We start from the raw sequence: 27,880 nt of genomic DNA, 5'->3' as shown, positions 1-27,880 counted from the left end.
CTAAGGGCAACGTTTCATGTCTGGAGATGGAGAAGGGTTTTCGATCACGCAGGTCGAGCAACACGATGCAACATTTGCATGATCGCCCTAGAAGATACATGGAACATTATGCTTATTTGTGACTGCAAAAGTTCTACAGCAATACTATTATATATGTAAGCTATATTTCACTTCCGAAAATTGTTATGAGTAGAGAAAACCCATTATTCACCAATAATTAACAATTATATTGTCAAAAGTTTAAAAATTATTTTTATGCTCATAAATTTAACTAAACCAGGGTTTCTTGACTGAAAGTTATTTCATAAAATTAATTAATTAAACAGAAATTTATATTATCATCATTCTAGTCATTTTCTCGTTGGTAGTTTTGTATGGTGTGTTATGGAAAATAATTAACAAAATCAGACACCCATTCATAGAAATGGGGGACTGGCTTTATGGTCATGGAAGCATTCTTTACACCATGCTATAAAGTCTCAACGACGGGTCGTCGGTGGCCGCTGCCGTTTAGGCGTTGACACGGCGCTCATCACTGTAAGGTAAAGGCATGCGCAAAAAATGGGCATTTTTTCAAAAACATCATCACTCCGAAGGTTGATATAACCTCTGCTGTTGCGAACCCTCTTAAAAAAACATAAGAAAAGACTCAACTGACTATAAAGGAGAGGAAGGACACAGGAGAGGATCAGATGCAATGATATCGCTCCGAAACAAACGAAGGAATCGTATCAGGCATTTTCTACACAAGCCTAAAACATGAGGGAAGTATACTTCAATCTTTCAAGCAGAAATACATCCCATCAACGCTTGTGCCTTAAAAGAGGTTACACTAGCAAAAAAATCCTCATAAGATCTGATAGCTAAAAAACCAATAAAGCATGTAAAAAATTACATCAAAATTAATCAGTAAATGCATCCAACACCTGGGGAAACAATACAACCTGATGCTATTCTGTTTGCCAGGGCACAGAGGAATTTTGGGTAACGAGAAGCAGACACACTGGCAAGACGAGGATCTGCAAGACCACACATAGGTCCCGAACCTATACCTGGGATAACAATAACAAAAATAGAATCCTCCATCGCAGAATGGTTCCAAACAAATAAAAAGAAAACAGGTTAAACTCTAGCGATGCTAGACACAGTAAACTTCTGAGAAAACAACCCTCACCAAAATTGGCAAACTCACTGCTGCAATCGGAAAAGGCTAGACTTAGAGGAGTGGTAGGTCTACCAACCGGTCACTGGCACCTGAGAAAACATCTTGTACTGAAATAGGGAACTAGGAATGTACAATAAGCCAGAAGGCTTCAATGCCTGGGGAGCACAATCCCCGCTTCCTAGTAACCTCATTACCACACCATACCATTGGTCTACGAGACACTTTTTTTTCATAAACCGACCCACGAAAAATAACGACATGCGACTGTTTTTCTTTACCTATGAATAAACACTTATTTGTTTAACAATTTGAACATTATTTTAATGATCCAGATTAGGACTGTGCCTAGAGCAACCTTTACTATTTGGCTCAAAATCTATCCATAAAATGAAATAAATAAACTTTGACCTATCGTTGCCGATTATTCTTGCACTCCTGTCCGATGTATTTTATCCTTGAAGACAATTAGGGCTTGACGAAATGACTAAACTAATTATTTTTTACTATGATAAATACATATATTGATAAAAGTTAATTAAGGTTTTTAGTTGAAATAAAAAAGTCAATGGCACGTGCGGGATTCGAACCCATGATCTTCGGCACATACGCCGCTGCTCTACCACTTGAGCTATCGTGACCTCGATCCACTCGGACACTAACCTCCCATCTCAACACCACCTTCTGAATTTTCCCTCCTTTTTGCCATTTTTCAAATGTCGTGTAAGCGGATTGGATTCTCGACGACAAATGAAATGGCGACGGAGAGCTTTAATGAAGTGTACTTCAGTTAATTCATTAAATTCACTAATTTCGTGGTCCGCTTGACCAATTAATACATTACAATTAATTAAGGTTTTTAGTTGAGATGAAAAAAAGTTAATGGCACGAGAGGGATTCGAACCCACTTCCTTCGGCTAGATACGCCGCTGCTCTAGCACCTGAGCTATCGTGACCTCGGTCCACTCGGACATCAACTCCCCATCTCAACCCCACCTTCTGAGTTTTCCCTCCTTTTGCCATTTTTTAAATGTCGTGTAATCGGTTTGGATTCTCGACGACAATGAAATGGCGACGGAGAGCTTTAGTGAAGTGTACTTCCGTTAATTCATTAAATTCACTAATTTCGTGGTCCGCTTGACCAATTAATATATTACAATTAATTAAGGTTTTTAGTTGAGATAAAAAAGTCAATGGCACGAGCGAGATTGGTCAAGCGGACCACGAAATTAGTGAATATATTGATAACGTGAGACCACAACTGACTGACTTTTAGGAAAATGCAACCGCAAGTTCCGATTCCGTGTCTGCCTTGCAAGCATTAAGCCAACCGTAGAAAAAAAAAATACTTACGTGCAAACTATTTCCTACAAGGAAAACTAGGTATTTTCTTGGGTTCTAGGTGGTGATTGTGATATAATCGACAAAACGTCAACAATAAAAACACTTTGTTATTCCCTGGTCGTATCGTTCCTTTTTTCTCAACCAACTGTTAAACTAGTTCCACCATTATATATTCAATAAAGATTTTATCACCAATGTGAAATCTTTATTATAAACACTCAGGAATGAAATTTTTATTTATTTTTTTAGATCAACTTTCATCCCTCATTTTCACCTGATTAAATGTCGTGTTTTAATCCAGATGTAAAAGAAATAACTAAAGCTTAAAAGCGTTTGATACTTTATAAAATCTATAGGCTCTTTCTGTATAACGTAAAAGGATCTAAATAACAAATTTCGTACTTCCGATAACCCTGCCTGATAAAGCTTTGAGAGGTGCGCCACAGGGAATTGGTCCCGTTTTTCTCATATTTGAATCATAATAAGTTTTCAAAAAGACGGTCGGAATGACCTATTTATTGACCACGTACAACACAAACATGACAGAACTTCTTTGGTAGTCAATTGCGACATGAGATTTATAAAAATCTCGTCATGTAATTAACACTTTAGACGCCATATACTCCTATACTCAAAAAACCCCAAATTTCCAAAATAGTACGTTGTATTTAGTGGTTTATTGATCAAATTACTTCTTTCAAATAATTTTTATGTAAGGTTTTGGTTGAAATGAAAAAACTAGTTTCACGAGAGGGATTCGAACCGGCTAAATTCGCAGCTGCTCTAACCATTTGAGCTAGTAGTAGAGCTAGAGTAATTGAAAGAAGTTATTTGGTCAATAGACTACTAAACTGAATATATTTTATAAGTAAAACGAAGCATAAATTCACTAACAGCTTTCCTTGGCCACTTCATATGTCGCCGAGAATCGAATACTGATTACACGACATTTAAAAAATGCCAAAAAGAGGGAAAATTCGAAAGGTTGTAGGTTGTGTTGGAGAGTTGATGTCCGAGTGGATCGAAGTCACGATAGCTTAAGTGGTTAGAGCAGCGGCGTATTTAGCCGAAGATCATGGGTTCGAATCTCGCTCGTGACACTAGCTTTTTCATTTCAAACAAAACCTTACATAAAAAGATTAAATTACAAAATAATATATAAATAATTTATTGTTTTAACTAAAGAAATAAATGCATTCAGTCACAAAACACCTAAGGAAACACAAGACGAGTTATCTATAAAATATTATACACAGTAAAATAGTCTTGTTTTGACTGAAAATCGGAGGGCCCGCTGCTGTGCGCAAGCACTTCGGTCTGGAACAAATAGCACCGTCCAATTTTGTGAGACGCACGGTGCAAACATTCTCTACATGCGGGACACATACGCGGGATTTTGCCAACAAGTAGGTGTCCATGTCAACCTAGCATGGCTGATTCTTAATCGGGGGAGTACAATCCCTCTTCTACAAGTCAGATACTCTGAGGGCCATTTATGGACAGTACTCTCGATACCTGGGAGTATATAAAACTATCAATAATTGAATTTTTCTATTCTTTGAATTACGTGTTTTTTTTAATGGATTGTAAAAAAATGGTGGCTTGTAATAAAGATTACAACGCAGGTTTAATTCAATTAAGTACGCGCCTTAGTGCATATCCTTTGGTAATTTATTACAATCTATTTAGGTAGAGGACAGCAATGTTATCAAGGAACGAGTAATTGAACTTTGGAAAATTACCTAGATGGATCGGAAGGACAATTTACCATTTTCCGAGTTTGCAATTCTGATAAATCGTGTATATCCCATCGAATCTGGTTACCACCATCGGTAGTCCGACATAAACGCATAGAAACTTTATGATCAGAAGGACGCGATTAGAAATTCGGTCAAGGTCGTTACGAAACTGAAAATCGGTTGAATTCGGTTCGGCTTTGTTAATGCGACGATTGGCTTAATTCGGAGCTTGTCCCAGACCAAATTTAATTCATTCGAACCGTGGGGATTCACGAAATTCTGTCATACTAACAGTTCATTACGTCTCTGCAATTATTTTAATTGGTCATACAAATTACCTTGTAGTTTCCCAAATTATCGACGACACAGGGCAACGACGTGTCTCTTCCAAGGGCTACGGTAATGTTCGGTATTGGTTCTGCAAATTTGGGTCCCTCCGTCAGAGCTAAAAAAAAAAACAAAATAAAAAATTAAACGAATATCAATGACATATTAATTCGTTAACTGATTCCTATGTAATAAAACTTGTATTTAATGAGTATGCATATCTAAAACCTTTTACGATTTCTATCTTTAAATCATTTAAATTGTTTTTCGTATAAAAATAAATCAACTTCTATAGTTCACCCATTTACTTCGGAAACGATTAACTTCAGGCAAAAATAGTCTTATACAAACCCCAAATTAATTGTTATTAGTATCGCGTGGTGCTAACAGATTTAACATAACTTTCTCATCTGATATGTTCATTCCTATCTGCTTGTAAACACGTACTTAAAAATGAAATGTTTCAATGTTCTTTTACGTCTATTTAAAATTGGATTGACATTGCAAATTTAAATAGTTGTAACAGAACATCGAAACATTTCATTTTTAAGTTCATATTTAAAAACAGATCAGAAAGCTAAAACAAAATGGAAGATAACATGTGAGAACATATTTTTTGCCTGCAAGAGAAAACAAATCGGGCATAAATTAGAAATAGTCGATCCTGTCAAAATTTTCATTACAGTAAAAGTGACATAAAATAACCTCTAGAATCGAATTGTATGATAAAAAAAATGGGATTCTCATTTGAAATAACAATGGTAGTGTCATTTCCCAGCTAGTTGAGACAATAACGTTCAATTTTTTACCATCACGCAATTGCTATTTAAAATTAACTTGGAGTTTGTGTAAGACCATTTTTTGCTAGCATCAATCGTTTCCAAATTTAATGGCTATAGAAGTTCATACACCCTTATACAGTGGACAGTGTAGAAATATATGAATATAAACAATGGATAGAGTAAGAAAAATTTGTACAAAAAGTAGACAATATAAAATAAGGGTATGTATAAAAACGGAGGACAGATTTAAAAAAGATATGTTTATACATAAATAGAGGATAGAATAAAAAGATGTACATAAACAATGGGCAGAGTAAGGAAATATAATTATATAAAAAGTGGATAGTAAAAAAATTGTATATATAATAAAGTAGCCAAAACAATTCTCATGGTGTTGGTCGGTCAGACGCCTTCGGTATTTTGCCATCATCAGTCTGATTTTTTTTATTAATAAATGTTTTACCATCACGGGATTCATAGTTAAAATTAACTTGGGGTTTGTATCAGACCATTTTTTGCTAATGTTAATCATACCGAATTAAATGGGTGGACTACAGAAGTTGATACACTATATATAAGAATAAATATAAATATTTACATATAATTATAACTGCGTTTTTAACGACATTGAAAGGATAGCAATATACTTATTTCTATAGTCGCAACCTGTATAAATAGCCCAAGTATAGGACTCAGAAGATATGGAAAGTGCTCAAAGGTTTATCCACGGAAAAAACTGTTTTGTATGAAAAGTGTTCAAAGGTTTTTATTTTAAAAGTATTTACCTAACGGGACGAACAGTTTTTTTCTAAAAATTTCTCTTGTCACCTCTTTATTTACTTGCATTGACAGTGAAATTTATTTTGTCGAAACAAATATATTTACCTTCCAATTTAAAAAAATCTCTTAAATCCTTTTAAATAAAGCAGTGATAAATAAGTACTGGGTGTTCCTTGAAGGGAAGTTAAACTACATGTCAATTCGGATTAAATGTCCTCGAAATTTTAGTTCTCAATTAATTGTATTCTAGATATTACGCTTTTTAGAATATTTCGACCTTTCAACTTCACCAAATTCAGTCTATAAAGTCTCTATATCTCAAAAAAATACTGATTTATCGTAAATTTGATTACAGCAATAGAAAGGCCAATAGGAGCCCTATGTTTTCCTTATTTATTCTTTCCTTAGGCAAACAAAACACAAAATCGATTGAAAATTTTTTCCGGATTTTGGAAGTTCTTTTCTATAATTTAGGATCTTCTTATTTCTATAAGAAATAATAGACATTGAGTACATAAAGATGCCCCTACTAATGAGCAATAAACACATGAACTTAATTTCTTAAAGTTGGGTAATTACTAATGTGAGATTAACGTTTCTTATCTAAAAATCTAATTTGTCGATTACAAACAGTTCAAAAACATTAGTAATTAATATTTTGAAACTTCTTTTTAAAAATGATAAAATACAACTTAATCATTGGTAAAAATTGTATATACGAAAAACGAAAAGATTCAATAAATTAAATTAATTGTTCAAATATCAAACTTCTTGAAGAATAAAATTAATAATATTTAAATTTTAAAAGATTTTTGTTTACTTTGATTTGTTATTTTTAATAAAAATCGTAATGCCTACATTCATCACTCATTTTTTAACACATGAATCATTGCATTTATATGGGTGATAACTGACCAACGAGAAATTATTTACATGTCCTTAATGCTGAGGTACAAAAATTAAATTTTCAAAAATGTTGCTTTCAATAATATTTCATATAATAATTTTGAGTATATATATTATAGTAAACATTATTAAAAGCAACAATTTGAAAATTTAATTTTAAGCATTTTAATTAATTTTACTAATCTAATTGTATAGGATTTTACAAAAAAATACTTTCAGGCGAAAACTTTGGCAATTGAAATTTTTACCTGTAGTTAAGTTATTAGTATAAACATCGCCGTAACAGGTAAAAATTTCAATATATATATATATATTGCAAAAAAATGTAATATTTTGTTATCTTTTCTAAATATACTTTTATAAAAAAAAACTGCAATTAAAAAAACAAACCAAAATTATGAATAAACATGGCAGACGACTAGTTCATGCCATTACAAGCATTATTTTGTTATTTTGTAAAAAAAATATATTTTGTTATATTTTCTAAATATACTTTTATTTAAAAAATCAGTATATTCTTATTATACTTATAATAGTATATATAAACTTCGCTGTAACAGGTAAACATTTCAATTGCCAAAGTTTTTGTCTGAAAGTATTTTTTTCCCTGTCGGGCGTAGGCTTTATGCTAAACCAGCAAGGTAGGTACTTCTTGCAAAACGAACGAGCTGAACGCCTCGAAATGTATCGTGCAGTAAATCACCCCCACCATTAACTAAGTCACACACTCACTATCTATTTCCACATATTTATTTACCTACAGCAAAAGTTAAAATAATCTTCCTTTCTCTCTCTCTCTCTCTCTCTCTGTTCAAGAAACAAAGTAAATACATAGCATTTATCGATCTTTGTAGATAAAACAGAAAGTATTATTTAAAAAACCATACTTACGAAAAATTATTCGCAGTGTTATGCGTGTATGTGTGTCATTATTAAAAATGCTACATTAAAAATGGGAGCAAACGGGTTGCCAACCATTTCTTTTTTAAAGCAAATCCCTTAATTTACTCAGAAATATAAACGCTCTCATAAAATAATGAAAAAGAAAAAGAGAGCAGAAAAATGCTTCAAGAATGTAACACGTGTAATTTATTCAACGTTAGTAAGCTGGGAGTCAGCGTATTAAATAAGGTCTGGAAAAAAATTCATTTGAACCTGTTTGTCTCTCACAGTAACAAACAAAGAAATTTGCTGGAAAGTATTTGAAAGCAATGTGCGTTTTCTCTTCTCAAAAATACAGTTAAAAAGCTAAAAATGTGACTTTTTACTTGAAACTTTCGCTTAATTCAAGATAAAACCTACAGTTAAACAAATTTTGAAGTTTGTAAATAAAAAACACACACACAACACAAAGAGTGAGGAAGAGAGAGACAGACAAACAGAATGACAAACAGAGCCAGAGAGAGAAAAAGTGAAAGATAGGGATCCAGAGACCTAATAATGAACTTCGAAGAGGAATAGAGAAAGACAAAACAAACGAGTAGGATAGAAAGAGAGAGAGAGAGCGAGAGAGAGAGAGAGAGAGAGAGAGAGAGAGAGAGAGTGACTAACACCATCACCACAACTTGTCCGACCAATTCCAACATTGTTGAACTAGATCAGTAATTATGAATAAATTATGATTTCGATTAGGATTCGGGTTGTGGTCAATAAATTATTGTACATTTATTATAAATATTAAAATTGTTTAAAAAATGTAATAACTAATATGTAAAATGTAAAAAAACAACGGGAAAATGTAGACTCCCAACCACTACAAAATAGAAGAGAAACATCTATGATGATTTAAACATGAGAAGAATGAAAATTCAGATCATATTTTATGCTAAGTAGGTAACAATTTCTGCCCTTCGCCGCAATTCAGAAGCCACGAATAAGCAGAAGAGGCTAATTAAAATTCTAGAACTGTGTAAAATACCGAAATACACAATAGACCCAGGTAAGGCTGGCGTAAAAGGCTTAACGGCTGACTTCTACGTTCCTTGCTTTATCTTCCCTTATGTTCGGCACAAATTAAATATGGCTCTTCAAAGAAATTCTCTTTCTCAAGGAAACAGTTTTACAAATGCTGATTTAAGTTTGTAATTGCAAGAAAACTTTTGTTTTGTTAAGGTAAGAAAAAGTTTAAGATAATCAAATGAGAAAAGTTTGTTTAACAAATATGAATGCGTACAGTGGAGTTTTACTTTAAAGATTTTAGTATTTGTGGGCTGAAGCATATTGATTAGGAATCGACTTGTATTACAGTTTCAAAATTATTGAACAATGTTAAATTGAAAAACATTGCGTATGAAACAAGACAAATTCTGGACTAACAATAGCTTAATATTCGAGACTCACAATCAGCAATGAAACTTTTTATTAAAACATGTTTTTCTATATAGATATAATCAGATTGTTGTCAATGCAAAATATTTATTTAAGGTAAATTAACAATTAACAACGTTTAAACAATTATTGAAATAATAAATTCCTCAAAGACAATTATCATAAAAAATCTGAGTTAATTATAGTACCATTGGAATTATTCATGGAAATTTTGGAATTCACATGTATATCAGGCTATTTTAAGTTTCAGGGAAAAACATACACCCAAGTCGATAGGGTCGCCATGGGAGGTGTTCTTTATAGAATGGTTGAATTTCCAATTAAATTTCTCTACAAGTATGTTGACGAACTTTTCTTGGTTATTCCAAAATTAAAGTTAGATACCTGATATCGGTTTTTAATGGTTACCATTATTGCTTGCAATCCACGTAAGAATTGGACAATGATGGATATTTACCATATTTAGATATTTTAGTAATCAGAAATGAACTTAATACATTATCCCCAAAATGGTATACCAAAGAAAAATACTAAGACAGATTTTTCAATTTCAATTCTTCTCACTCTTTTCGAATTAAAGTGAACTGAGCTATCAATCTTATGTTTAGCATCCTTTCGCTGTCTAATGAATAATATTGAGAAGAAGTTAAGTAAGAGAACAGTAAAGATCCTGAAGTCTAATGGCTATCCTTATTCCTTGGTTTTAGACCTAATTAATCAAAATTTAACTCAATTATCTTCTAGCCAAAGCATTCCCCACTCAAGAGAATTCTGTGTAGAAACCAGACACATAAAAAACAATGTACCTGATACAAATATTTGTTTTAAGTATTCGAATAAGCTGGATAGGTTCATCATAAAGTTAAAAGATAAAGATGATTTGTGTAATCCGACTAACGGTATTTATAGAGTACCCTGCATAGAATGTCCTGCCAAGTACATAGGCCAGACTATGCAAACGCTTAAAAAATAGAATGTATGGCATTAACACGACTGTAAAGATCCATCCAAATTGTTAACCGGGTTGTCACAAAACCCCCTCAACACCGAGCGCAAAGTTGATTTTGATAACATTGCATGATGAATTTTCGGAGGGAAGAAGAAAAGGAGGCTTTGTACATTAACGTGAAGGAGAACTAATGTAATGTTCAGAATGATTTTGAAAAAATCAGTCAGGCTTATTCGGATTTGTTTCAATTTGTAAGGGAGAGGACGACACAGGTTAGATTATGTTTTCACGTGTTCTTCCCAATCTTATAGCTGAGGTAATAGTTTGGTTAGAGATTTCGATTGTGTATGTATAAATTATTGAGAGTTACCATTCCTGTTTTTATAATATCTTTTTACAACAAATTTTAAAAACTCAATATAGTAAGTACTTACGTGTGCCAATCTTTAGGCCCTGATGATGGCCTTGAAGCCCGAGTCGAAAGCTTGGCAAAGTTGGAATTTCGTTTTTATTCTACTCCTTGACCATAATACTACATAATGATTCATCAAATTATCATAACTCTATTATTTGAAGATCGTGACATGTTTTCTTGTGTGATGTGGGTTTGGAAAAACTTTTTTTTTATCGTGCGAACGTTTTGATCTTTATTGAAATCATCTTCAGGACCTGGGATTTGCAAACATTATTTGGACTATACAAATACAATTAAAATGTGAAAATGAATTTATCCAATGATGTATGCAAATAGAAATTTTAGGTATATTCAAAGCATTAGTACTTACTTAAAGTAAGGTGTTTTCTGTGTAGATGTGTCAAGGTTGTGTGTCGTCTTGCGAGTGTTAGTTAGATTTTAAAAAAAATTTATATGTTTGAGTTTGAAGGAGTAAGAAAGGAAGTAGAAATTGACATTAATTTTTCTATGAGGAGTCGGCTTTTTTCAGGTGAAAGGACGAGGGTGAAAACGGTAGTATTTTTTCGCTCAGGATTATTATAACTGGTATTATTAAAAAAAGGAAGCATAAATGGTTACTGATTTATACTATGTAGAAATTGTTTAATGTGTGGAATGTAATGACGTAGGCACAATAAAGAAAATGTTTTTCTAAACCGACATGACACAAGACCACATCTCACGATATACAAATAATCATTAATTAACTGTCACGAAATACTGTACATATCATAACTTGCTTATCTTATCTTTTTCTGCGTAAGGGCGGACGTGTATTTGCAAAATAACTTATTTTTTAACTGAAAACAAATCTCTGGTAGGAAGCGGAAGTCAGCAAAATCTCGATTACAAAATCGATACTTCCGAATAGATATATTAGCCTGATGTTGGACTCCGGCCAAAACTGACACTTGATATTTAATGTAGACCTCCGGAATTTCTAGAAAAGTTGGACATAAATAATTTTATTCGACGTTTAACGTTAGACCCCACATCGATGCATACGCAACTGCTAAACTGCTAGCAAAATAATTATTTGGAGATCGTGAGATGCGGTCTGATATGACGTAGGTTTTAGAAAAATATTTTCTTTATCGTGCCAACGTTTTGCTCTTTATTGAGATCATCTTCAGGGCCTGGGATTTACAAACGAATAAATGTTACAAATACACGTAGGATGTGAAAAAATTGAATTTATTCAATGCTAGAAAGTTTTAGATTAAAAAAAAAAATTTATACAATGCTACTATGCTATTTATACGCGGAAAACAAACACTTTGAGTGTAGACAAATACTTTAATTGAATGTAAAATTGTCTAGCATTGTATAAATTCTTTTTTTTGTATCTAAAATTTTCTAGCATTGTATAAATTCATTTTTTTATTTAAAATTTTCTAACATTTTAATTATTCATTTTTTTTCTTTTACATAGTACATGTATTTGTAAATTTTAAACGATGTTTTTAAATCCCAGGCCATGGGATGATATCCTTCAAAATCGGAACGTTGGCACGATAAAGAAAATGCTTTTCTAAAACCTACGTCACACCCGACCGCATCTCACGTCCTCCAAAAATTATCAAAAAACGGTCACTAAACACCACACATTACTATCAAAATGCTGAATTTAAAAGAATATAATAAAACCATAATAACTGTACCGCGGTTAAGCCGCTAAGGCGACAAACTCTCGGCTAGCCTCCAACCTTCTTAGGTTCGATTCCCTTCTTGCTTTTCTGATATATAATGCGAGTGATGCTTTCAACAACAAAGCGTTAACATCACATTTATCTATGAGTTATTGAGTGGGTTCGAATCTTATCAACCCAGAATTCATGCCTAGAAGAACACCAAACTTTTTAAAAAATTTAGATAGACAGCCAAAGGAGTGAAAGTTTGATATAGTGCCGTTAAATTGATTTTCAATTCTATTTAGAATTACCATTTTGATATACAAACAGAAATAATTCAATATATAGGCTTTTATACAATCAATATCAACCAGAAGAGACCAGTTCAAACAAAAACTTCCCTCCAGGATGCCTATCGGCAAGTGGGTTCATAAATATTTCATAGCTCTATGTTTGACTCTGGTAGAAGGAGACGATGATGGACATTTATTGTGGATAGTAGCTGGCGGGTTCTAGTCAAACTATTTATGCCTGTTATATCTGAAACAATACACGATTCAACCTTAGTATCAAAACAGAAGAAATTGGATCAATATTACGTTTAAGACCAATCGCATTTTTTTCATAAATAAAATATTTGGGACAATCAGTAAATTTAATGAGTATAATTTTTAAACGTTTAACATGCATTACGGCCTAGGAATCATTGATTTTAATCCTTTTGCATATTTTTTATATCTAATCTCATTTAATACTATCCTGTTATTATTTTATTATGCATCAACGAATAACGTAAGCAAGTTAAAATATTGTTACTCTCGGCACCTAAGATTCCGCGGTCAGAACGCTGGGTATTTTATATTTTTCTGCCTAGTATCACTAAAAAATGTTTTATTGAAATATTTGTTCCAAAATTATTTTATTAGGAAGTTCTGGATCCGGGAAAACTCAGTAATAAGTCATTGCAAAAAGTTAATATGCACTCAATAAATTGAGTAATTAGTAAATTATTCAGGACATTTATATTTTTTTATTATTATTGAGCCGAGATCGTGGGTTCGAATCCCGCTCGTGACATTAATTTTCATATCAACCAAGACTTTAGATAAAAAGAATAATTAATTCAAATAATTAATATGATCAATTATATCTCCTAAATATATATGGGTTCATTATTGCATATAAGTTAAGCATGTGCAGCCAGATTTAAAATTCTATCGGCTGGTTTTTTTATTTTGAATTTTTACAGTAATTTTGTCTACAAGTTACGCAGAAAATAAATATTCCTTATTAGATAATACAATACTAATTCGAAAAAAATCAAATTCTTTGTTGATCCGACGTAATAATTAAGGTATTAAACTCCCAAGTGATGAGGAAGTTGAGTCATAATAAAAAGTTATTTGTTTTTTCATTAATTTTTTTTAACTTAAATTTTTTTCATAGAGTTAATTATGTTTAAAAATTATTAATGTTTTGAACTAGCCAGCTTTGTAGGTTAGATTATTGTTTTTCGATTCCGCATTGATTTATCCACACCGATTGAGAGATTTTGTTAAATAAATAAGTTATGCTATAATTTAAGCATCTTTCAACATATTTGTTACTTGGAGTATGTAGGTAATATAATTCTGCTTTCTCTTTGATTTAATTTTTCCTTACATTTCCTAAAATGTAGGTTTCCCTTGAACATTATAATAATTTTGAAGACATGAACTAGTATGGAAGTAAAAGTTTGACATGTTTTGAGATGATTTGTACTATTATTGTTGTGAAATATATTCCTAAGCGTACTTTTTTGTTAAATATTTATTTTAATAACTCACAATTGGCCGCTACTCCATAGCTTCTGTTCCGGATCTAATTAACGATTCAATAATGGCTTTGTATACAATAATAATGGTAACTCAAATGATAAATCTTCGCAGTACAATCTCTTTTCTTTTTCTTTTTTTTAATTCAAACAATGGTTCCCAAGTATTACTCTCAAATAGTTTGTACTTGAAACCATATTTAATTTTCGACAGTCACATACATCATTTTTATTACTAGGCAGCCACAAGAGTTACATTAATTTACAGTTATTATTAACCGCATGTGTATGGTATGCTCTGAATCTTATCACCAGAGTTCTTTTTAGTTTTTTTTTAAATTAAATTTTAATTCTTTTTCATGTGCCTATTTAGAAAATTCGACTAGAGTACGTTGCGGCTTGACAAATGCCTTATTCAACTTCTTATGGCTTAATAGAAATGCTGAGTCGTCAGCAAATCAAAATTGCCCATCACTCACAAACGTATCGCAGCAATCATTTGATTAGACGTTAGAAATGGCCCAAGTACACTCCTTTGAGGCACATCACTATCGATTTTTAAAACGTATGTAAAATAGTTAATGTTTACAAAATGTGTGTCAGGAAATCGTTATTGTGTTGTAAAATGTGTGTGTAATGGTTATTAAGGCTGACAAATGTAGGACCTAAACTGAAAATACAAGTATTTTTAGACGTTGTTACTCCGATTAATTTGAAATGTCATATCAAAATTGACACTTATTGTACTATTTAGTTTGAAAGATTAAGTAAAAATGAAATGAATTATTTTAGAACTATTTTTTTATTTATAAATTAAAAATTTAATTTAACACTGGCACATAATAAGCGTTAAGGTGGGATCACCGAGTTTACTCTTAAAAAAATTTTGTATATGATTATGTGATTGTACCATTGTTTTCAGCGTAGATAATCCTTTAGAATGTATAGGGTCCTATTTAAAATTTTGAAATTGAACTGGGCCTGAGGTACCTTCCATAATTTTTCTCCAAAAAGATGTAAAAATTTGAAACTAGACAAAACATTAACCACGAATATTTTGTTTTTTGATAGCGTCATTGGTTCAAGAGAAATTCAGTCGCGCCATCTAAAAAGGACGCTCTATATGTAAAAAAGTGTGTGTAAATTGGACTTGTTTTAAACAGTTGACTTTATATACAAACGCTTTGATTAGGACAAAAAGAAGAGGGTCTAGAAGAGTAAACTTATAAATTTAATTAGGACCTCATAATATAATGTACCATACCTTTACCACCGCCATGTTTACTGTTCGAAGCCACCCTAAAATGCCAGGTAACCACAAAAAAAGACTTTTTAAACTATGTTTTACAGCCTATAATTCACAGAGAACGGGAAAGTTAACGAGCCGGGTACGTAGACAGTACCGAATTATCTAATTTTTATAAAGAAACGTCCTCTTTATACTCGGTTATTAAATTATCATTACTAATAGTCATTTATTTTGAAGTAAATCAATAAACTAAAGTAAAAGTGAAATATTGAAAACCCTTTGCTGCAGGTGTAAAAATGGAAAACGTTAACATTGGTCTAATTACAAACGCTGTTTTCAACCATCAGGTTAAAATAAAAACATCAGATTCCTTTTTCAGTTCGATCCATTATATTTAGTACTCTGATTGAACAAATTAAATCTTTCAAATAATTATTCTTTGGATGTAAGGGCCTGGTTGAAATGAAAAAGCTAGCCGAAGGTCGTGGGTTCGAATCCTGCTCGTGATACAAGCTGTTTCATTTCAACCAAGACCTTACATACAATAAATAATTACTTGAAACAACGAGTAAATTTTATTGATGTATAATAATTATTTCAAATTAAATTATTAAATAAGTGTCAATTTTGATATGATTTTTCACAATTACTAACTTTATTTTGAGTTACAACATTAAAGATAATGAATAATGTCTTGAATAAATTACTAAATAACTCAATTACTACTGTAGTTTTATTTAATTATTTATTAATTAAATTTTCCGCATTACAAGCATTACAAGGATTTTCTGGATACTTACATACTATGCTAACTAAATAAATTAACAAGTAAAACAATTTCTGGCCAAACCACTTCACAATACATTTTTCATGCCGGTAAATCATGGGGTCTGGCAGGATCCGATCCCAGAACCGCTACAGTTGAAAATACGAGTCAGAGAGGCTAACATCTCTCGACCACTTTTTAGATTTTTAATTTTTTCTTGTTATACTAGTGCTGAAAATGTTAGATTCGAGTTCAAGTGTTCTTGCCAATGGACCCTAGGAGCGAAAAAATATTTTAAGCATTTAACTAGAAAAGTGGTCCATGAAACCTAAACTTCCATAAACTACGAAAGTGTTTAATTTTGAAACTTCTGAACATACACATATAAATTTAAAAAAAATTAAATTGTTTTTGGTTGTCAATTGATTATAATAAATAATAAGATAAAAAATAAATTATAAGTAAACAACCTGTTGAAAAATAATAATAACTGTATTATTAATTTATGATAATAATTTGCGTATAGTATAAATTGTAATACGTTTGAGAAAGATATTAGATGGTTGTGATCATTAGTCAATTAAACTGTATAAAAAAAACTCCCGTCACAAAAAATTTGGCTTTATCATTAGTTTAATTAAAAAAGTGGCAGTTTTTTAAAGCGACATCATTGGCAAGGTAAAAAAAACCGTAACTCTAGGATATACCTTGTGTTTTAACATCTTACAGATAGCAATAATAATTTAACGTGTTGTACCAATTCACAGGGAAACGACAATTGAAAGGAAAAAACACGGTACGTAATAACAAACTCATGTGGTTAAACTACACATGTTATAATTGGTAAGTTTAACAGGGACGGGAGGCTTGTACTGCTTAGATTTCCCCATAGGCCTATAAGGCGAGTTTGTTTACAGGCCTTTTCTCCCCCACAACGTATGCTACACGAAAGAATGGTGCACCTTTCCACAATCGATCCAGCGTCGACAATTTTTGTTTTTGGGGGAACGGGAACGAGAATTTATCAGCGACGAATACACTTGATATTCTCGGAGGGAAACGAAATTGAAAATTGTTGATATTTAGTATAGAATTCCAGGCCTCTGTGCGATACATCATGATCATTAAACTAATATCAATTATTTGTTTCAGTAAATTTATTATTTTTTCCATATTACACAAGACAAAACATTTATTGTACATTTATGGCTTAATATTCATAAATCTTAAAATACAGTAATAATAAGCAAAAAGAGCTGTATCACTACCTCGCTTAGTTATTCGAACTTGGTAGAGATATTCCGGTTTGCGTGGAAACCCCTACTCCAAAAAATAAATAAATAGACCATATTATAGTGAATTTACGCCTAACCATTTTCTTTTAATTTATTGATTTTCCTATATTAATTGTTGCCTTTTTTTAAAAAGTTGAATTATGAAATGATAAGAAAAGCTCATATAGACTTCAAAAACAATTGAATTGGAAAAGTACTAAATATCTCGTGCATGCAACTACTAAAAATAACATCAGACACCAATTCCTGGAAATGTAGACTGAGCCCGGAAACCTCCTGTCCAACATCCTATAAAGATTTTACAAACTACAAAAGAAAAAAATAAGGAGAAAAAATATTATATGATATACAGATGGATCCAAAACAAGTGAGGCCGTTCTGTGCGAGCCAAGAAAAGGAACAATATCTAGTTATGCTTGCACCAAAAAAAAAAAAAAAAATGAGTTAAACTGACAAAAAATTCTCATATGTTCAGAGAGCCAACTAGCCCCACAGCATAACCATATTTAAAGGTCTCGTTCAAAATAATCTGTAAGGTAAAATCACCAAAACCAGGAAAAACATAATAATCAAACAATATCTTGGGTGTCAAAATACAAAAGCGTTCTTATTAATGAAAAAGAAGACAATCTGGCCAGAGAAGGATCTGCAATATAACGTATAGACCCAGACACTATACTTGGGATAACTAGATCAAATATAGTCCTCTGTTTCGATCAGTAATCCTATTAAGCCCCAACTGAGATCGTTGTCAACTATCAGTCAGTCTCATACCTCTTACTTTTCCTTTTTTGAACACTAGAAGTGTACAAGTAGGGCGAATAACCTCTCCGGTCGTATCCCTTGAAACTATCACACGAGAAACAAGATAATTTTCATATGCATAGACCAAGCTGAGCCAATCCTCCGGCCTGGGTGAAGAGCAGAGCGACGTCGAAAAGACCTCTGGAGAATGAAAAGGAAGAAAACATATTGTTTCCTCGTTTGAACGTAACTGTTACGGCTATCAAACCATTAAACACCGTAAATTCCACCAAAAAAAGAAGATGTGGACGAATTACAGAGGTGCCAGAAATAGGAAATACTTTTGATCAAAGGGCCCCTCACAGAACCTGATAAACACATGGCTACGGTTTAACTGGGTAAAATTCAGGGGGAAGTTAGAGCTACATCGGGCACTAGCATCCGACAAAATACCTACATAACATGGATATATTCAATTATGACCTTATTTGTATGTTGGGCGAAGAGGAAAAAAAAATTCCGCCCATAATAATTTTAAATGAGAATCAACTGCAGACATTAAGATATTAAGAAGACCTGGGAAAAAGAATTGCAGCAATGACAGACAATGATTCTACTTTTTAAAAGAGTAAATTCAGTTAAACAAAATTAAAGAACGAGGAATAGTACAAAAGTTAGAAAGCTGTAGTAATTGAGGAATACAAATATTCACCATATTTCCAGTCAATTATAAACCATTTGGTAACTTAAAACTGAACAGTACCTCCGACTGTTCAGGCTATGCGAGGTTGGCACTCGGGCATTCTTATGTACATAAAATTATAAAAAGGAGGTGGGATAAGGGTGCGCCTAATGACTACTAAAACGGTTAGCTAAAGTAAATTCTTACCGGTTTATAACAGTCATATCAGTATGTCTCTTGTTTGTTTTTTTCTGCTGCCTTGAATTTTATCTTAAATTAAACTAGCTTTCTCTTAAAATAACGCTTCTATATTCAATTTTCATTATTAGGTAAAAAAAAGAAAGATCTTTGAATAGAATTTAGCATAAAACCATTGTAACTTTTCAATTGATGTAAACTGTTATTTACCTCGACCAATTTTTTATCTAAACCAATGCCTTATGTAAAGATTAATTAATTGAAAAACGTTATTCGGTCAATCATACCACGAACTATAATGAATTGTTATGTACTTTGTTAATGTATGTAATTTTCAAAAATAGGCTCTGAAGATTATAAATTGCCGTAAGCTTGGTGAACCCTAAATGCCAACTTCATCGCAGAGACCTTATGAAGATATCTCAAATATCAATGTGATTACTGAAGGTCGATATAAACTCCAACTTTAAGGATAAAACTTATTTTAGAATAAGTGTGATTGTGAATGGAATTGGCTATAGGAATTGCATACGTTGGGTGCTGAATAGATTTTATAATGGGACTATCCATTATGAATCCATGATTATTCCAAAAAATTATGAATTTAAAAATGTCCCCAAGTGTGGATAAGAATTTGTTTCTGAAGAAAAGTTATAAAAATATAAGGACAGAGAGATGTCTAGATGCATCAGAAAAATAAAACAAATAAAGCATAAACCTTGGATTTTATGTAAATAAATAACAATAATCGGACCTAAAAGGTGTTAACAATATGTGCATTTACGGCAAACTTAAACAACCAACTTTCATTGTAAAAAATAACAATTAAGGTAAAACCAAAAAAATGTAGGTCACGCAACAGAAATGGGTTTTCATATAAAATAAAATTTATAAATTGAAATCGATACAAATCTGACTGCTCAAGATTTCAGCTGGATTTTTTTTCAATTTTCCTTCTTAATGCCATGGCTAGACTGAACTAGCTCCTCGCTTTTCTGCCTCTAACATGGAGAACCTGGGCATACTTTTGTAGTTACAAGCTAGCTGTTGACAGCACTTGGAGTCCAGTTGGCTGGACGGATAATCCCGACTCTGCTCCTGTACTACCAGTATCAAGGGTGGGTTATTTTCTAGGCATGCCGGCAATTTATTGTAAATTTCAAAAGTTGGAATTGGCGTGGTCGGCTCAATTCTACGCATGTATGTACATATGTATTCGAATGTACGGATTTGTGCTTAAATAAATCCAAGTAAAATCTAAAAATACCCTCTGATGAGAATATAAATTATGTCACATATGTAGCTTAATTAGAAGGATAAAATAACACAGTTGGTATTATTGTTTATTCAACTGTAAAAACACATTAAGATAAGCCATTTCGTAGTTTATTTGAGTTTCGGTGGTTAATTTTACCGCCAGTAGTATCATTTTACCTGTTATATTTAACAATATTTTTTTTATCTTACAACTAAGTAAAAATGAAAAGGTAACAAAACAATTCTAATTACGAAAAACAATATTGTTTTCAATTTAATGATATATTAAGTTAAAAAAATACCTGAATTTCAATTAAATCTATTAAAGCCTTAGCATATTTGTAAAGGATAAACATTGATAAAAGAAAAATATATAAGTCACTATCGTAAATTGGCTTTACTTTGAATAATGGAAAATTGCAAAACCCTGGAGGCATTTTAAGGTAATTAGGCATTGTCTTGTTTATTTTTATATATTTTCTAAATTAGCAAGTTAAATTATATTCAATGTAAAAAAATCTTACGATTTTAATAAGATATATCTTTTTATCGAATTATTCTTTCTAATAAGAATAAGGTAGATTTTTTTAAATTTTTTAATTAAAGTAAATTATGAGCTAGAGATTAGGGTCGAATTGACGATCTGTAAAATCAGTAAAAGCGTAATATAATATTATTCAACCGTAATAATGAGATACATAATTACGTGATCGATAACTAATCCGTTTTAAGAGAGCTGATCTATATCAATCACTGGCCCAACTGACATTTTACGTCCTCATTAGTTGGCCACTTACAGCCTGCTTTTTACTGGCTGAGGCTTTGATAAGAAATGTATATAAATGGCATAATAACGTTTTTCTTTGTTGTTAATGATGCGATGCTACTAGCAATTTCCAACATATTTAAGAAACATTTATATTGAATTAGATCAAAAAGTACATTTAAAATTCTTTTCGCTTGATTTATTAATGGTAAATCCGAGATCAGCAAAATACCTGTGATATATTTTTGACGAACGTTGATATTTTCTACTTTTTATATTGTACCATGTAAATCATACTGATATTCGCAAAATACAGTAATAAAATGACCGACCCTTATTCATCAACAAAATTTACCACAGATTTTTGGATGATTTTGCTATTCAAGCTTTTACAATGTTTATTGTCACTTCAAAGCATTTTTATTTAGCATATCCTTCAGTACAATTTGTACGGCTGAACGAACGGTATGTACGTTATACTACCGTAATATGACTATAATATATTGCTGTACATAAAATCATTCATTATTTATAATTCGGCTTCCATCCTTAATGTATCCCATCCAGCAGGTTCTATAGAGTAGTTGGCACCATTTCCAATGATCTAGAGAACGAGTATGGTTTCGGTACGGAAAATTATCCTGGAATCCGATTTAAATCAGAGCTCCTTCAGGGGGACACTCACTTATTAGACCTTAATGTACATCTGTATACCTGCATCTGTACATACCACATCTCTATAGAATGGTTAGGGATGGTCAATAAATCATTTACGGTTTTTATACTATATTTAGTAAACGATTATTATGCATAAACCAACGTAAAAATACATAATTTTTATTGGCTAACAATATTGTAAACGGATTGAGTAACGGTAAAATCTTTTTTATAATGCGCTCCATCAAAGTTTTCGAAATTTCCACGAAATAGTTTTATGTTCGATATCCGCCGGTCAGCTTCCATATTTCTCACTTTTCATTGCTAATCCTTCTTCGTCTTGTGAGCAAAGCAGAACCACTTACAAAACGACAATTGACTTGGTAGAACCTCAAGTTCAAAAGTACTGGATATAACGTTACCCAATATACATGGCAATAAACGCCCGTCTTCTGGGGTTAGGGGAGGGAGGAAAAAGCTACCCAAAAACCAAAACCGATGGCAAAATTGTTTTTTAAGAAAAGAGAGGGTCTTTTCCCTTCTGAAACACATTCTGGTTGACAAGAGGTGCATACAACCTGATAGTAAAATGAGTAAAAAAGAGATGTATATGTGTTGAACGGTAACGAAAATAATCAATTTGTTGTACTTTATTTTTATTATGTAAAGTTAATTACGTATGAAGTTGTTAATTCCATAGTTTTTCTTTGATGTTTAGTTTATAAAGTTAATACTGACTTTATTTTCGTTACGAGTTGTATATTTTTACATTTAATAAGTTTGTTTGGTATTTCTGTACAAAATAAGTTTAAAAACTGAGTACAATCGATTGATTATAAAATAAACAATAGCATGGTAAACAATTTTTAAGTTATTAACTAATTTTATTATGTAAATAAAAAACTAGCAACAGATAGACAAAATAATTTATAACTACCAACCTATGTCTCTGTAGGTCCTCTGAAGAAGACAATAAAACTTGTCGAATGCTTGGGCATTGATGTATGTTTTCAGACCACAAACCGAATCCTTATCAACATCTTAATGAAAGTTGGTTGATCGCACAAGAAACATTAAAAAAATTACTGCACTTTTCTTCGTTTTGAGGTTTTTATTGCTGGTTTTGAATGTTTTACTACACGAAAATCCGTGCTATAATCATAGCAAATAATATTTTTTGGATTCATGATTATTTTACATAAAAAGGAGATACGCTTTTTTAATAATTATAATAACCTCAAGAAGAAATCACACTTAAAAAAAGAAAATGTTTGTGTTAAATAATTTTTTTATAAAATAAAACTTATTAAATTCACTAGTTTCGTGGTCCGCTTGACCAATTAATATGTTACAATTATTTTATCTCAACTGAAAACCTTAATTAATTGTAATAAAACTTATGTTGAAGTAACAATCTTTTCCGATAAAATAAGTTTACGAAACGACCATTATTTTTATGAATGAAAAATCGCCCAGTTCCATACACATACACCTCATAGAATACAGTAATAAATTAACAAATAGATTATAACCTACTAGTTTATATTATTTATTTTTGAAATTATTTAGACTTCTAGTTGTTTAAAACATTTATTCTTCAAGGAAGATTTTGAACAGCGTCTGACATACCAAAACAACGAGACCTTTATAAATATAACAATAAAATAATTCCAAATCATAGGTTAACTATTTTTCAGAAATTTCAATGTTGAGAAGAAATATGTTTCTGTAAGTACTTTTTTTAAATAAAAATATACTTCTTCTGAACAAGAATCTTTGTAACCTGAAAGCAAGGGAGGACGTTTTCCATTTTAAAACAGTTTGCCCTATTCTTTCTGAATATAGAAAGTTATTCTTCGGGTGCAGTGTACATACGAGAAAAGAATATTTAAATTGGATCCAATTGGGCTGCATTGGTGGAATACACCAGGACAGCCTGGATAAATAGGAAGGATTTTATCGTTTTATTCTATCTATTATTCGACGTCATTATTATTTTTAGTTGTTTTTTATTCTTATTCCCCTTCTTACTTTTATTCTTGTTTTTTCTTATTTCTTCTTCTTAATCTATTTTTATTAGGTTTATGGTATTTAACTAATTCGAATATTAGTTTCTATTTAGTTATTTATTTGATTTCAGTAAAATTTGTACTTTTGCTAACCATTTACATTAATTTATAATCAGAGAGTATAATGTAATATACTTTGCAGTGTTCTTTTTTTCAATATGCATTCACACAAATAAATACATTCACACCTACATACATTGCATTCATTCTATTTGGTAGATGGGGTACTCATTATTCCTTCATTAATTGCATACATTCACAACTAATGTAATTGCGGTCGATGGGGTACTTTTATAAATATTCCCCCATCGACCTAAGTCACGTACACTGCTCGAGAGGTGATGAGGATGCTGTTCCACCATCAGCCCCTCTCCATTCTCTCTAATAAATGCACTCATTCATACAAAACACAGAAACACAAAACATACATTTTAAAAGATATATACAACAAAAAATTCCCAATTCCCCTAAAAGGCGGAACAGAGGACCGTGAAACTCGCCACCGTGTCCGAGAACCATTCTTAAATCCTGCCGCATTCCTGCACGCTCTCTGTTTGGAGCCAAGGCATGACACGCCTGTATTATATGGGACACATCGAGCAACCTTTCTCTGCATAAGGGGCACCTGCGCGGATTTTGGCACAAAAGCACATGCCCGTGTGTCAACCGCGTATGACCTATTCTTAATCTGGTAAGAACTATTCCTTTTTTACGGCTCAGATCCTCGGGGGAGGGGGGCATCTAACGGTTGTGCTCTAGACTCGCAAGAGCCTTTCTGACGACTCCGCCCACTGACGCTGCCATCTTTCTTTTATCATGATTTTCACTGCGAGCTTAGCGTCAGAGGGCCTGATCGCGATTGTCCTATTCGGACCCTCCAGGCCGACGTGTCAATCCAGACGATAACTACCGTTTTTCCGAGAGCTCCAGCTCCGAGTATTTCTCTAACAAAAGCACGACGAGAGGGACCACAGAGAACCTGTCACATATAGCCCAGACAGCAGAGAGTCGGTACGTACGAGGAAGGCTGAGCCTTCCCCTGTCCGCACCGCCACAAGAGGTCTATCATCATTATTACTATGTTCTCACCATCTTCCGGCAGAAGGAGTATCCATGCCGTATGGTTTATTTTTTATTGAGTGCATTTTTGTTTACTTTATTATAATATTGTTTATAAATTTAATAAATTTTATTATTATTATAAAATATACTTTAGATTGTGTAATTTATACAAAGAGCATTAGATATTTGTTGATAATATATAATCGGTATATCTTGTAAAATCGTACAAAGGACAAGTGCACAACACAAAAGTAAAATAATAAAATTGTGGAATTTTGAACGTAAATGTAGTTTTCGGGCTTAGGAGGAGATAACCTGCACCCCTCGCCTGTCTGGCCAGCGGTCAATTCACGCTTGGATACAGTCAATGAGATTGGGTCCGGCTTGTCATTCGGGAAAATATGCCCCGTAGCAAAATGTACCATCCAATGTCCGAACCGATGTCGGCTTCTCCGACCACTTTTTCCCCCAATTTTGTTTAACGGGCAATATCGGAAATGTCCCTGTTTTGGGGCAACATAAATATCCACCGGTTTAAAGTATGTTCACTGTAAAAACAATTGAATTGATTTATCAGAATTTGGCGATTTAATAAATTAACTAAATATGATGGCGTCTTCCCGGGGCACCAGATCGCTTAGGGCAACTTTGGCGGATCCGGGGCGAATTGGACTTTTCCACGCTGTACGCTTTGTAAGTGGCTTTTATCTACTTTCTTCTAATGGATAGAATAAAGGGCGTACGTTCTCAAAAATTAACATTGTTGTTAAACATTAACATCTAGAAATGCGAAAGTATTCCCCCGGGGAAAGTAGACTCGCAGGAGATTGGTGGGCTTGGCCCCAAGATGTATATGCATATCTGTTTGTCCTATAGACAAAGGAAAAAAAATTTTGTAATTTTTACACATAAACATTAAAAAAGATAGTTTAAGAGTTGATAAGCAAATCTTTTAAGAATTTTAATGGTATGTTATAAATATTAATTCATGGTAATCCCCTTTTCTGCCACTTTAAGGTTTTTAAAACAAAATAAAAACTTTTACCTGCTGGAAAATATTTTTGTTATATATTTTTGTATATGCCAGTCAGAACAGACGGTAATCTGAAGGCTATATACCCGGCGTATATGGTGAGGCGGTATCACGTCCCAAACCAAGTGGAACAACGAAATATGAGGCCCTTCGTTGTAATGGATGAAAACGACTCCATTTCTATTCACTAACGCGGACCGCTTTTTTTCCCAGATAGCTACGTTTAGTTGGCCGATTTGGAAATTGTATGTACTTTTCATCCGTAGTCTCTAACGTGAGGGTTTACATAGCCCAAGTTCTTGCGAACATGAAAGTCTAAGTCTTAACCAGCGTTGTATTATTTTCGATAAAACTTCGATAAGTTTTGTAATTGTGCTAATGTTCTTCTGTCCAACTTCGCACACCCAAACATTGGTATCTTACTCTACCTTACTACTCTTATCCTAATTCAATTACAGTTAAGTTTCCATGTCGGGTTGTTTAATTTAAGCATCTTCTTTTATTTTAAAAAAACGCATCATATATAGATAGAAAATAAACAAACATCACAGGGTTATATATACATATAATAAACAGAATGGCTGATCATTATAATCTGACCATTTTCGTTGATTTTGCGTGTTGTTCTCGTTTTTGACTTTTACCATGTTCAGAGATGGTTAATTTTTTATGCTAATTTTTTTGGCAAAACTGAAATAATTGAAAACTCAAATAATTGAGATAACTGGCTATCCTTATTTTAAATGACCCAGTTTTCATCACCAGTAATCAATTTGTTAAAAATAAAATCATTTTAGGAGGGAATTGCAGATGTAGTTGCTATCTAATAAATTCTTCTTAGTGAACGTTTAACGAACCTACGACAAACATATCCAACTGCTTTTAGATACGTTAAAACGCTTGCGTGAGATATCTCAAGTGTATCCGCAATGTCTCGTGTAGTTGGGTGTTGGTTATTTTTGATAAAAGTTTAATTAGGTCATGAACAACAGTGTGCTTTGCCTCTTCTGGACCAGGCCAACTGCTTATGAACGATGATTTGTTAAACACTTCAAAATTTTAAGCAATCTGAGCTTCGTGTACTCATTAATAATTGACGAAAAAGTACCTACTATTTTTACTCCATTTTAAATTAGCAAAACACTTTGTAAAACTACAAAATCAAAGGAAAATGACGAATAAAAACACGATAACAAATCCATGTACCATGTGGTGTAGGGGAGAGGACACAAGTACCTTTGAAACTAGAGTAGGTATAAGGCAGGGCTGTCTGCTTTCCCCTCTTCTGTTCTCGCTGTTTATTAACGATTTACCCGAGTTTTGGGTGGTGGTCTGTTTGTCGGAGCATCAAATGAAAACTGTTTAATGTATACAGATGATGTGGTTTTGATGAGTACTGAATCGGTTCAACTTCAAAAGATGTTAAACAGGTTGGGAAAATACTGCCGAATGTGGAATTTGTCAGTAAATTTGAATAAAACTAAGATTATGGTGTTTAGAAATGGCGGTAGACCATCAAAGAATGAACGATGGTTTTTAGAAAANCGCCTCGAGAGCGTGCCAAATCGCATACAGCTCTGCCGTGTATACGCTGCAGTGAGGGGGCAACGACCAAAAGGTGGCTACTACCTCGCTATACACAGCACACGCCACACCATCGCCGGTCTTGGACCCGTCTGTAAAAATCAGACGAAAACCGGCGTATCTATTTCTAAGTTCAAGGAACTTAGCCTTGGAGAGGTATGGCGGTGTACACGATTTAGGCAAGTTCGCCAGATCGTCCCTATTATACACCAAGTTATTTTCTTTATTTGGAATTAGGCTTTAGACCATTGTTTGTGTATAAGTTGAGGAGTCATTTAAATTATATACAGCGGGTTTTGGGTC

General features: G+C 32.6%; 1 protein-coding gene across 2 annotated transcripts in view; it reads right to left on the bottom strand.

The window, feature by feature from the left end:
• Window positions 1–27,880, bottom strand: part of LOC106668588 (lachesin-like) — an 88,493-nt gene that overhangs the window by 48,726 nt on the left and 11,887 nt on the right. For both annotated transcript variants that reach the window (XM_014397483.2, XM_014397484.2), the window contains exon 2: window positions 4,584–4,690. In XM_014397483.2, coding sequence (XP_014252969.1) covers window positions 4,584–4,690 — 107 coding nt within the window. The remainder of the gene's footprint in view (window positions 1–4,583; window positions 4,691–27,880) is intronic.

Source organism: Cimex lectularius, unplaced genomic scaffold (genome assembly GCF_000648675.2).
Source record: "Cimex lectularius strain Harlan isolate CLEC.00 unplaced genomic scaffold, Clec_2.1 scaffold7, whole genome shotgun sequence".
NCBI classification, from domain to species: domain Eukaryota; kingdom Metazoa; phylum Arthropoda; class Insecta; order Hemiptera; family Cimicidae; genus Cimex; species Cimex lectularius.
The sequence above is the reverse complement of the archived record's forward strand: the minus strand, read 5'-3'. Positions and strand labels throughout refer to the sequence as shown.